The sequence below is a fragment of the Hemiscyllium ocellatum genome, chromosome 17 (assembly GCF_020745735.1).
Source record: "Hemiscyllium ocellatum isolate sHemOce1 chromosome 17, sHemOce1.pat.X.cur, whole genome shotgun sequence".
In the NCBI taxonomy this organism is placed as follows: domain Eukaryota; kingdom Metazoa; phylum Chordata; class Chondrichthyes; order Orectolobiformes; family Hemiscylliidae; genus Hemiscyllium; species Hemiscyllium ocellatum.
The window spans coordinates 44,149,137-44,161,550 of record NC_083417.1 but is presented as its reverse complement, the minus strand read 5'-3'; the positions used below and the strand labels follow the sequence as shown (position 1 = coordinate 44,161,550).

Sequence of the window (12,414 nt, the reverse complement as noted above, 5' to 3'; positions counted from 1 at the left end):
CATTAATTGAGATCTACTGGTAACAGCTAGGACCCATGTAAAATAGTACCAACAGGTGGGGGCTGACAATAAAAATCACAATCTTTGGAATACAGGAATGCTAATGAGCAACATGTGTCAAATAGTTAGCATGAGAGAGTTAGGAATGTGTACATTGCAATTGGTTATCTCTACTCCAATGATACACAGGATGATAAATCAGTCTGTAATGATAAACCAAGTAAAGCTATAAAGATATAGGATTAAAGAACAAATCAGTACCTTCACATTTTCGAAGTTAAATGAAGAAAAATTAATCTTTTACACATTAATTCATCCTGGAACAGACTTTTTAAAAAAATGCACACCTGACAGTCAATTAGCAAACACTTAAGAAATACTAGACATATACTACAGTGCAAAACATGTTACAGCAATACTTTCACTTTATTTAATGTAATCAGACATTCTTTGAAATGTAATAAATTACTGAAGGTTGCCTCTTCAAGGACCAGAGAGTTTACACAGTCTATTTGTACAAACTCATTGTTGGGCTCTGGTACATGCACATGTATGCATCGCACAGCAGTCTTCGTGCAAAGCCTTGGATACTTTTAGGATCCAAACCATGTAGTTCCTCTGGTGACATTTTTAAATATTCTCCTATTTCAGGACACTGAGTCACCTGAGGGATGTTGTAGCCATTCTGCCCACCTACAAAAAAAAATCAAAGTTAGTCAAACTACAATTATAGTTCTTATGGCTTTTTGTATACGTTGTCACACCACAAATGTGCAAAGTATGCAGTGTGGAATTTAACATTTCCAGAAACAATTTTACAGCTGGAATTTCTAAAAATGAAAACAATTCAAATGAATTTATCTTAAAATTCCCCACTGCATCCAAGATACCTAATTGGTAAATGTGAAAAAATCTACCAGGTTATATATTTGGAAGCAGTTAAAGATCACACTCGTTTACAGACAAGTTAGGCTAAGTCCACAGTCAACAATTTTAGTTTTGTACCATTAGTATGATAGCATTGTTAATGTAACTATGAATTTAATGAAAGAGAAAGAGGTTGGTTGCAACATTCTTTTTTAAGTTATGCCAGAATGATATTTGCAGAATATCAGTTCCTGACATGCCAACATCCATGTAAACCTTGAATTGATTGCTAACTTATAAAGTCAGATGAAAAGACAAGAAAAAACCTGAAATTATAGGTCTTCATTTAAAATATCATTGTTTGGTGATGTTCAAGAGCTTTCCAGCTATTTCCAGTATTTTTGTTAATTATCCAGAACCGAGTCACTTTTTAGGCTATTTCACATTTTCTCTGTTCTAGAGTCACTTGCAGGCCAACCCAGGTAAAGATAGCAGACTTCCTTCCCTAAAGGACATTACTGAACTAGATGGGGTTTTACAATAATAACAATAATAATTTAAGTGCATGTATTCGAGACCACTTTCAATCCCAGATTTATTCACTAAAATGAATTATTTAATTAATCAAAATTAGATCCCATCAGGCTTCTAGAGCATTAGCTAAAGCCGGCAGTTGACTGGTCCAACGACTATCAACCCTCATCTCTTTGAATACAATTTAGTTTGCATTACAACGCTACATCACTCCTTCAGGGAAAAACAGGAGACACAATCTTTTGGATACAATGTTAAACAAAGACCCTATCTTTTCTCTCTGATGTAAATGTAAAGGAATAGAAATGGAGCTCTACTGAAATGCTGCCAAAAGTGATCCCCCAGCCAATGCTACAAATGGTTAGAGTTATTTATCTCATTACTGTTTGGAGGATCTTGATATGTACAAATTTGATGTCACATTTCCCTGCATCACAACAATGAGTTTCAGAAATAATTCATTGCCCGTGAAATTTTGAAACTTCAAAAGATTTTCACACAGTTCAATACAAGTGCATCCTCTTAGAAAGAAATTATGAACTACAATGTAATTCTTAAGCCAAAAGTGGGAGTCAACCTCATTTCCCAAAAATCTCAAATTGTCCACATGCCTACACAAATGGGGGCGGCACAGTAGCACAATGGTTAGCACAGCTGCCTTACAGCACCAGGTTTGATTCCAACCTCAAGAGACTGTGTGTGGAGTTTGCACATTCTCCCAGTGTCCGCATAGGTTCCCTGCTGGTGCTCCAGTTTCCTCCCACGATCCAAAGATGTGCAGATTAGGTGGACTGGCCAAGCTAAATATTCAGGGATGTGTAGGTTAGGTGCATTAGTCAGGGGTATATATAGGATAATAGAGTAGGGAAATGGGTCTGGATGGGTTACTCTTTGGAGGGTTAGTATGGACTTGTTGGGCCGAAGAGCCTGGAGGGATTCTAGATTCGAAGTGCAGATAACAAATGCCATGTTAAATGCATTTGAATTCCTTCTAACGTTCCCTGAAATAAAAACATTATGCAACTGTAATTTGAATCAAACAGAAATTTGCTTTTCTAATCCACTACCTTGGATTTGTGTAATAGCAGATGCTTGAACAATACAAGGCAGATACATCCAGAGTTTCAATTGCGGTAATAAAATGTACATTCTTGGTATATTTACAGTATTGTCTTAGAGATAAATTGGCTGCCATCATGCTGAAGCCCATAGCTTTTTGTTAACCAGCGCATACCAGAATATCCTTCAGCTTGTTCAGATCGTTTACGGTGATAAAGAATCATCAACTACTGATGTTTAGTAGTTAACACTCTTCTTCAGTGTATCTAAGTTTCCCATGCAATATTAAAAATAAGTAATACAGAGGCAACATACAATAATAGAATAATGAAACTCATTTGTAGATTCTTCTTAATGCAAATACAACTTGTGCGTTAATTTGCCCAAATATAGTTTGCTACACAGAAAACCTCTGGGCACAAATCCTGGCTTCCAGAACAATGACTGACAACACACAAGCAGTACAAAAGATTAAAGAGACAAAGGAAATACAAGTAATGAAAATTTCACTGTACCATCCCGATCAGCCATGCTGTCAAAAAACAACCAGGCTGAGTCATCTGGGCCATATTTGACAAAAGCCACATAGTGACTAGTCTCTATGCAAAGCACAGCAAACAGTTTCATCTTCTGTCTGGGTACACAACACTGCCTCCAGGCATAGTCAGCCATCTGTTCTGGTAGAGACACTTTTCTCTGTTCATGTCCTTGCCTCTTAGGATGGAGATGTACCTGGAACACAGAGAACTGTATCAATGCAAACTGAAGCACTATTTCAAGCTTCTGCAAGGTACAGATATGAATAGCCTACAGTTCAAATACTCAACTTTTTCTAAACTCATGCAAATGCTGCTAAGGCTAGACTTCATGCACATTTTTCTTTTCTTAAGGAAAGCTGTGTGGACTGCCAGACCACTTCAGAGAGGAATTAAAAGACAAATCACATTGGTGTGACAGACTGAATCCATTATAGCCTAACCTAGATATGTTTCTCTCCCCAAAGTGAATCAGTCAAATTTCGGTGACAATTTTCTACTCATTGTTAAATTGTTAGGTTAGTACTTTCAAATATAAAGAGAAGAAAGGAGGAGTAGGCAATTCAGCCTCTTGAGCCTGCTCCGCCATTTAATATGATCATAGCTGATCTCATCTAGTCCTCAACTTCACTCTCCATAACCCTTCAACCAATTATCAATTAAAAAATTGGTCAATCTCCTCCTTAAATTAACTCAATGTCTCGGCATCCACTGAATTCTGGATTAGTGAATTTCACAGATTACTGATCCTTTGAGAGAAGTAATTCTGCTTCATTGGTTTTAAATCTGCTATCCCTTATCATAAAACTATGATCTCTCATTCTAGATTTCCCCACATAAGGAAACATCATTTCTATGCCTAATTTGTCAATCCTTATTGAGGTATAGAAGATACTAAAGATCTCTCATTCTAAGTTTCAGAAAGTATTGACCTAAACTGCTCAGTCTTCATAACACAAACCCCTCGTGTGTGGAATCAATCTGGTGAAACTCCACCCAACTGTCTCCATTACAACTACATTTCTCCTCAAATAAGGGAATCAAAATTACGCCCATGTCACTAATGTCTTAGAGTTACAGCCACACTTCCCTACTTTTATACTCTATTCCTTTAGCAATAAATGCCAAAAGCAAGAAATTCTCGAATAGAGTCAGAGTGGCCACAAAATAGACAGTCCTTATGCTAATTGTGCCTGTTCCCATTTTTCCCATCTTTTCCTTGAGGTCTTGCAATTTTTTTTTAAACTTTAGATAATTATCCAATTCGCTTTTTAAAGCCCACGATAAAATCCACCACCATCACACTCCAGGTAACGCAGTCCAAATCTTAACCACACAGTAAAATCATTTTCCTTTCTTTATACTGGTTAGTGCAGATAACTGAACTACAGTGGTGTACAACCTAGCTCTCATAGCATCTCCAACTGACTTGACCAATTTCTTTTCATTCTCTATGAGCAAGTGTCTTGTAGAGTTTACAACCACAAACCATCGACTGGAGCATAAGGGGCAAGAGTGTTCTCATTTGGCATGGTGTTCTTACAGTTGCAGCTGATAAAAGTCCTTACATACATGGAATTACTTCATCTACTAGATTGAAAAATTCTAAACACGCATTGCCACTTTCTAACAAAGTGGTGTGTGGAGTTTGCATATTCTCCCAGTGTCTGCGTGGATTTCCTCCGGATGCTCCGGTTTCCTCCCACAGTCCAAAGATGTGCAGGTCAGGTGAATTGGCCATGTTAAATTGTCCATAGTGTTAGATGCATCAGTCAGAGGGAAATGGGTGTGGGTGGGTTACTCTTCGGAGGGTTGGTGTGGACTGGTTGCGCCAAAGGACCTATTTCCACACTGTAAGGAATCTAATCTAATCTACAAGACTCAAATTAGTAATGTAAATTCAGTTAATTGTAGTCAACCCAATATCATCCCGAAACAAATAAACATTCACTGAAGACTCGAGCATACCATTGTGGCGACACTCACTGAATACTAATAAGCCAATATGCTTGCTCAGCTAAGTGCAACTATTGTGGATTTAGAAACACTATCCAGTTAACTATCATAAATATAACTTCCCCCTATCTGGATACTCAACAGATGTTTGTTAAATAATGGAATTAATCAAATTTAGTTTGCATTTAAAATAATAATGCAGAGAATAATGCTCAAAATAATTCCAAGTTACGTCACTGTAAATAAGAGAATTGAAATTTCACTGTTTTACAAACAATCTGCAGAAATCAGTTAGATTCAGAATCTTGCAGCATGGGAAGTAGCAGACTTCTGGCCAAGTTAGCCTGTTCTGGCTTTTTAAAAAACCTGTACAATCTTTGTTCCAATCCTGAGCTTTTTGTCTTCATAATTCTGCAAATAAGTCAGCTTCAAGTATATATTCAATTGCCTTGTATAAGTCCCATAGGATCTGACACCATCATCCTTTAAAGTATTTTGGCCCTTAAATTTTTGTTAACAGTTTTAAAATTTCCCTTCTAGTTCTTTTGTCAATTCCTCTCAACTTATGACATATGGTTACAGAAACTTGCCAGGAGGGAACAGTTTCTCCCTACTCGCTCTGTCAAAACACTACAAAGTTCTCTCTATTATGTCACGTCTTATTTTTCTTTGTTCTAAGGATAACAACCCTCCCTTCTCAAATATCACCACAAATCGCTCAAGTTCTTTATTTCAGATATTATTTGAATAGCCCATCCTCTGTAATCTCATCGAAGTCTCGACATCCTTAAAGCAGTGTGCCTAGAATTATACAATGTCTAGTTTGAGATTAAAAGACATGACTTTCTTACTTTTGTAAGTGTGAAGTAACATATCTGATAGGTTTTCTTAACCACTCAACTTGTAGGTTTATCTATTACCCACGAATAAAATAGTAAACTAGAATGCATATTTCAATACAAACATATTTTTAAAAACACAATCTTCAAATATTTTTGAATATGCATGCCAGATCTATGTGCAATTGCAGCTTGTCAAAACATACTGCTTCTCTCAAAATATACAAACTCAGTCAACTGCGTAAGATCACATTTGCGTCGTGTCTGTCTACTACGTCTGTTTTTGTCTTGAAGTCTATTATCCCATCAGTTACTTTATATATGGGCAAATTTGTACAATGTACTCCTTAAACTAAATATGCAAATATATATATACACACACACACATATATATATTATACATACATATACATATACACATACATATACACACATATATATATATATATATATATATATAAGATGTAATAATTCCTGTACCAATCCCTGGGGAATCCCACTATATGCTGAACGCTAGAAGAAAATTAATATCACTATTCTCAATAAAAAATAAAAAATTAAAGAAATTCAAAGAGCGTACTTTTGATTCTTAATACAGCAAGAGAGTTAGACAAATCATTATAGCAAAGTCCTTTTATTCTTCTAATGCATGTAAAATTTAATGCTATAAGTTAAAGATACCTATTTCTAATAAATTGAAGCAAGAACATCAATGCAAGCTGGCATAGACTAAGGAAAATTGGGTGCTGACAAATCAAAAGATTAATTTCATAAATTATTGGTTCCACTGAACTCAGAATACTAAGTTCCAAATGTCACAATACAAAAAGGATATTGCATTTACTAAAAAGGATGCAGACAAGAACTATCAGAGCAATTGAGGGAATGAAAGGGCTGGATTATGAGGAATCATTATACAAATATGTCATACCTCACTACAAAAAAAAAGGAAAGGTTGAGAGGTAATATGATTGTAAAACATCCAATTAATGTAGATGTAGATGTAACAAGTTATTTCAAATTATCCAGAACAATATAACCAAAAAGGCCAAAGACTGTACTCAAAGGAAGGTGAATTCCGAAATAATCCATCGAGAAATATTTAAATGAACAAGTGGTCAATCTAGGTTCCCTAGGGAGGAGTTAGCAGTTAGCATGGTTTCAAATGAAAAACTGGATTTGTCCCTGAAAATCACATTTAGTAGTACAATATATGGAGAATTTCAGAAAAACAAGTGGAAAGTGCAACAGTAAGCTTGAAGGAACAGCTGACATTCAAATCACGAATCCCAAAGCTTTTCATCATAAAATTTTGACCGTTCAAACAGTGAAGATGTGATCGAGATGTATCGTGGCCTTTCTTTTGTCTTGCAATTTCTATGAAGAATATTCTTAGTCAGAACAAATCATAGCCAATTTTTCAAGTGCATATATAATTGATAACAGGTGTTTATTTTGGTCAATATAGAGCCTCTCATCTTGGATGATTTCTATAATCCACTAAGAAAAATACCTACTTGGGTAGTACAAGCTTTGCAGAACTGCTTGATTTTTCCAGCAGTTATATCAATATCTTCATAACATTCTTTGCATTCATAAAGTGCAAGACCACCACAGATCCGGCAATCTCTGGGTGCTAAAATATAAAGACAAAATTATCGACTAGTTGTACTTTCAACTGTTTAATAATAAACTACTTTTAATAAATAAGTGCATGAATTTTTCAGCACACTTCAAAACTATTTCTCATGAGCAACAGATACTCTGAAAGAATTATCTGTCTCTAACAAATTCTTCCAAGTTTTTGAAATCAGTAAGGGAATAGCCCAACCACTGACCATACACATTGCACTAGCAACTTATTCATACAAAGTGAGAAAATAATATAAATACCCTCTCAAGATGACAATTACTAAATATCCAAGACACATATTACTGAATGATACAATCCAGTTGTCAAGTCTAGATTAATGCAGTTTGCTAAGTGAACCACCTTTACCTGGACTGATGCAAAAACATTAAAACATTTTTCAGTGTACAAGAGCTTGGGTGGGGGCAATTAAAGTCACTGAAGGACATGCATAACGAAAGCAAAATGGTGACTTCAAGTCACAACTTTTTTCACTGTAACACAAAATTAAGAACTGTCCTCTGCCTTGTATAAGAAACTGGCACCAACTCTGGTACCAATTCCATTAACCTGCCAGATTAAAACTACGGCAAACAAACTTTTCATTCTATTTGAGAAATCTTCTCAATCTCACACCCCCATAGGCATCTTTTATTCTTCTGACTCTACACTATTTACTCAGTATTTTCTATTCCACTAGAGATTAATGTTGCAGGTACTTTGGTATTTTAAATTTAATACGGCATTGTTTCAATAGTTTTCTGCTATCACAAGCTTTCTAAAATACCGAGGGCCTTGCAAGCCCACAAAAGGCACACAAAAAATGATAGCTGCTTTACAGAATAGCCTACCAGTAACCTAGGTTTACAGATAAAGAGGAGCAACTTTGGAGGCATATCACTGTCAACACCATATTCTTATGAATAAAAAGTTTACTTCTGCTTCAGTAAATTTTTCCCAAACAAAGGAGGAAATATTTTAGTACTGTAACAAAACTACTGCTTCAGCAGAAAACATGTGTTATAACTCAATGACATGGCTGTGAATGTGACATTCGTTTTCTCAAAATACTAATGATGAATACCCTAGGTAGCCAACTTTGTACATGCAATGTTAGATTTGCAACTAATATTACCCTTTCAGGGAAGTCATTGCAACAGTGATGGTGGTAGTTGAGGAATGAGGACTTTGGAGAAAGCCTTTTTTGTTTTAAAATCCTAATAGATGTCAAAAAGCCACAAAATATAATATTGAAAGTACAAAATTCTTTGGAAAAAAGGTCAAAATCAATACATTAGCATGACGGGGACGTTGACAACGTATCGACTTTGAATGGTAGCAGGATATGAAAAAAGTAAAATGGCAGAAATTGATCATCAGATTCTTTAAAAGGTGACAAATAGGAAAGAGAGAAGAATTCGGAAGCTAGTGGGTAAGCACCCAAAATGATTCCATGTTTAGGAATTTTCTTTTGAAAAACATCGTCTTTTAAAAATGAGTCTGTACTGCACTTCCTGGGCTTCTTGCGATGTGGTACTCCCTCAAGTGGCTGCTAGCTATATTACAGACAAAACGAGCAATTACCGAAAAATTCTTAGCTTTGCCAATCTATAAACACTGTCTATATTCAAAGTTTAATCTATAATCTTAAAACTGTTGAAACACCATTCATAGATACAAGCCCATCCACAGCCAGAGTTACAAGCAAAAAACTACGACAGGCAAGGACTCTATCTCGGAGTTATCGTAAATCAATGGTGTTAAGTAATGAAGTCAATTCAAAAGTTCTTAAAAATTTGTTGCTCAGGAAGATTAGAACCTATGTGAAATGTAAAGTTCAAAAGTAACTACGGCAAATTGTCATTATTCCAAATAATAATGTAGGTTGCAGACACACAGGATAATTTGTCTTGTACCCAATAGTTTGAGGAGACAAAAACCAGAAATAGCACAAGAAATTGTACATTTTCTATGGTGTAGTTGAGCTACCCAATGAAAATTATTCAACATTCGAGCAATAATCCAGGCACCTCACAATAAAATGGACATACAAGGATCATCAATAGAATATGAAAGCTGATTCCTGATACTAGATTTTGTGGAGATACATAACATTCAAGCAGCTTGCAAACTTTGCACCTAGATAATCAAGTGGCACTCAAGGCTATTCAATTTAAGTCAACAATTTAAAATAACAGTAACAATAATAAAAGTATTTAAAATGATAAAGTATTCAATGAGGATAAGAAACAATGCCACAGCTCCAAGGTCAGCAGTATAACAGTTCCCTCCTTGGAATGGCGATATCAAGCAATCAATCAATCTATTTTATTCTGAAAAATACTAAGTTTAAGCATAATAACTCTTCCAATTAAAAACACTTTATTAGTTAATGCTTGTTCATAGCTTTAAAACTATTGAAATTTTCGCAATTTACATTGACATGATAGATTTCAAAAGGTTTACTGGCTTTTGAGAGAAACAACACAAGGAATAACAAAAACAAAACAAGAGCAGAGTAGACAGACCTAGATTTTAAAAAGGAAGTAGTGAATGGGCCAGTCTTCTTTCTCTTGCTAGGTTTCTCATAGTAACACAAAGATGCAAATACATAGAAGTACATTAAAAATGTTACTTACTGTCTTCTAATAAATCTGTGATATCCAATTCCAAAGATGGAAATATCTTATTGAACAACTTGAAATCTTTTCCAAATCGAGGCATTTGAATTATTAGACATGAAGGTGCCTTTAAGAAAAAAGTGGACAATTGTAGGGATTTTGATTATTCAGATTATTTGTTAAATTCAAAATGAGCTACATGCTCAAAACTTTCAAAGCATTACAGTATGCAAATTAGAATTAATGTATTGTAGATCATATGTTGCAAAGAGCTCAGCTATCCAGATTCTCTAAATACTTCCAATTTCTTCTGTTCAATATCCATTCATTAATTAATACTACTTTCTGTGATACAGTTTTGGTAAAAATAAAACTTTTGATTTTACTTTACAATAAAAAAATTAACTAATTCAGAGAGGTAAATGTTCAATGCAATTTTCCCCCAACTCTCAGGGTTAGGATTATTTCTTTTAAAAGCAATCCTCAAGCATCCTAACACTATTTATTTAGAATCAAAAATTTAAAGAAAACTTTGTCCTCCAAGGTGAGCATTACCTGTTTAAAACTCCTATGACATTAAACGTGACCTTTGATGACAATGCCAATTCCCCATATTATCTTTGCTGAATTCACTAGGATTAAATTCATACTCCAGCTGATTGTATGCCACCCATTTGTCAGTGAATGTGACAGTGACATGAATTTTATACAAGCAAATTAAAAATCAGTATCAATGCTAGTTTAGGCCTCCCCTTGTCTGATAAAAGACAAGTGAGTTCAAGGAGATCTTAAACCTGACTACATAAATAACAAAATCCCAACACACTACCAAAACTAAGCAAAGCTGGACAGTGTACTCAGAGGATGAACATTTTATTAACTTCCACAATTCTAAAATTAAAATAAACTTTGTCATGCTGTTCTGAGATATTCATTTAAGTATTCCATACCTCAGCAAATTTAAGGTCACTGGTAATAAAGGACCATTCCAGTAACTGTTGAATTGTTGGTACACCAACATTTTCATTTTTATCCATGAATATTTGGTAAAAGAAACAATCTTGTACTTTTTGTCCAGCTGATCTGTGTTGAAATAAATGCAAAAGAGATGAATTCTACCCAAGTGTAGAATTTGCCCACCTGATGGTGTAGTCAGTGAATTTGGAATTAAGAAATGCAAACCAAGTCAATCCAATTCCTTGTTCTTACTGTTTACCAGATTAATATCTGTATCCAAAAAAAAAAATACTGCTGGAGAAACTCAGCAGGTCTGACATCACCTGTGAAGAGAAAGCAAAGTTATCATTTTAGATCCAGAGACCCTTAAGATCTGCACCCGAAATATTAATTCTACTTACTCTCCATAGATGCTGCCGGATGTGCTTATAAATTACTGGAAAAACTGTTTTTGCTTCAGATTTACTGCATCCGCATTTCTTCGTTATGTATTATTGATATCGGTATGTTGAATTAAGCAGTAAAAGATATTCAGAGATTTACAATGAGTTTATTGTAAATCTATAGTTTTTGCTCAAATGCCAGTTTCATCTTTGTCTTTGGGAAATTTTTTTTCCCAATCCAGAAGCCACCTGACCACTCAGGAAAAATTTAGACGTTCTTTTTATAAAATTCACCCAATCACCTAATTAACAAAACAGCTAATAATAAACACCGGGGCAGTGTGACTATAAACAAAAAACAAAATCTATAAACCAGAGAAGGGAAAGGAAGGTAAAGGACAGAATCACAACAGTACTGAATAGGAACATGATGTACACCAACCCCTGCAGCACCCACCTACCCCTAAAAGTTTCAAGGCTACCAATGGACACCATGTGCCCACTCTTTACAGACACCCAGGCACAGACATAACCGAAGAAATGTATCAGCTCTTTTTGTTTGAGATTTTAAAAAAAGATCAAATTACACACACTTCCCATTAGGGGCAGTGAAACAAAATAAAAGGATAGGAAACCAAGTCAAAACGCAGGCAGTGTACCGATGGTGGGTTTGGAATGACGCACTCCAGCTCCAGCAGGTTCCCAACTATCTTTAAAAGCTCTGAAGGTGCTAGTGGACACCATGTGCTTCCTTCCAAAGGAATCTCAGCAAGAATGCAGTGGAGAGAGGTTGGGATTAAGCACTCAGCTCTTTTTAAAAAAAAAATCAACCTGTCCAAACATATCAAGACACACCTCAGATTATTCTAACCAGAAAGGCAACCTCAGCTAAATATCCCATTACTTTAAAGAACCAAAAGAACTGCGGATGCTGGAAATCAGAAACAAAATCAGAAATTTCTGGGAAAACTCAGCACCTGTGCAGAGAAAGAAAGTTGATGTTTTGGGTCAAGTGATGCTTTCTCAGAACTC

At 35.3% G+C, this 12,414-nt stretch overlaps 1 protein-coding gene across 2 annotated transcripts in view; it reads right to left on the bottom strand.

Annotated features, from left to right (window-relative positions):
• Positions 1-323: 323 nt before the first annotated feature.
• cylda (cylindromatosis (turban tumor syndrome), a) overlaps positions 324-12,414 on the bottom strand; it is a 68,811-nt gene continuing 56,720 nt past the window's right edge. Inside the window, exons 13-18 of one of the 2 annotated variants that reach the window (XM_060838128.1) lie at positions 10,993-11,125; positions 10,061-10,169; positions 7,309-7,427; positions 2,976-3,192; positions 2,086-2,402; positions 569-693 (exon numbers count right to left, since the gene is read on the bottom strand). In XM_060838128.1, the coding sequence (XP_060694111.1) occupies positions 661-693; positions 2,086-2,402; positions 2,976-3,192; positions 7,309-7,427; positions 10,061-10,169; positions 10,993-11,125 (928 nt within the window). In that variant the 3' untranslated portion in view covers positions 569-660. Of the gene's footprint in view, positions 694-2,085; positions 2,403-2,975; positions 3,193-7,308; positions 7,428-10,060; positions 10,170-10,992; positions 11,126-12,414 lie in introns of both variants that reach the window. The other variant, XM_060838129.1, reaches the window with a different exon arrangement.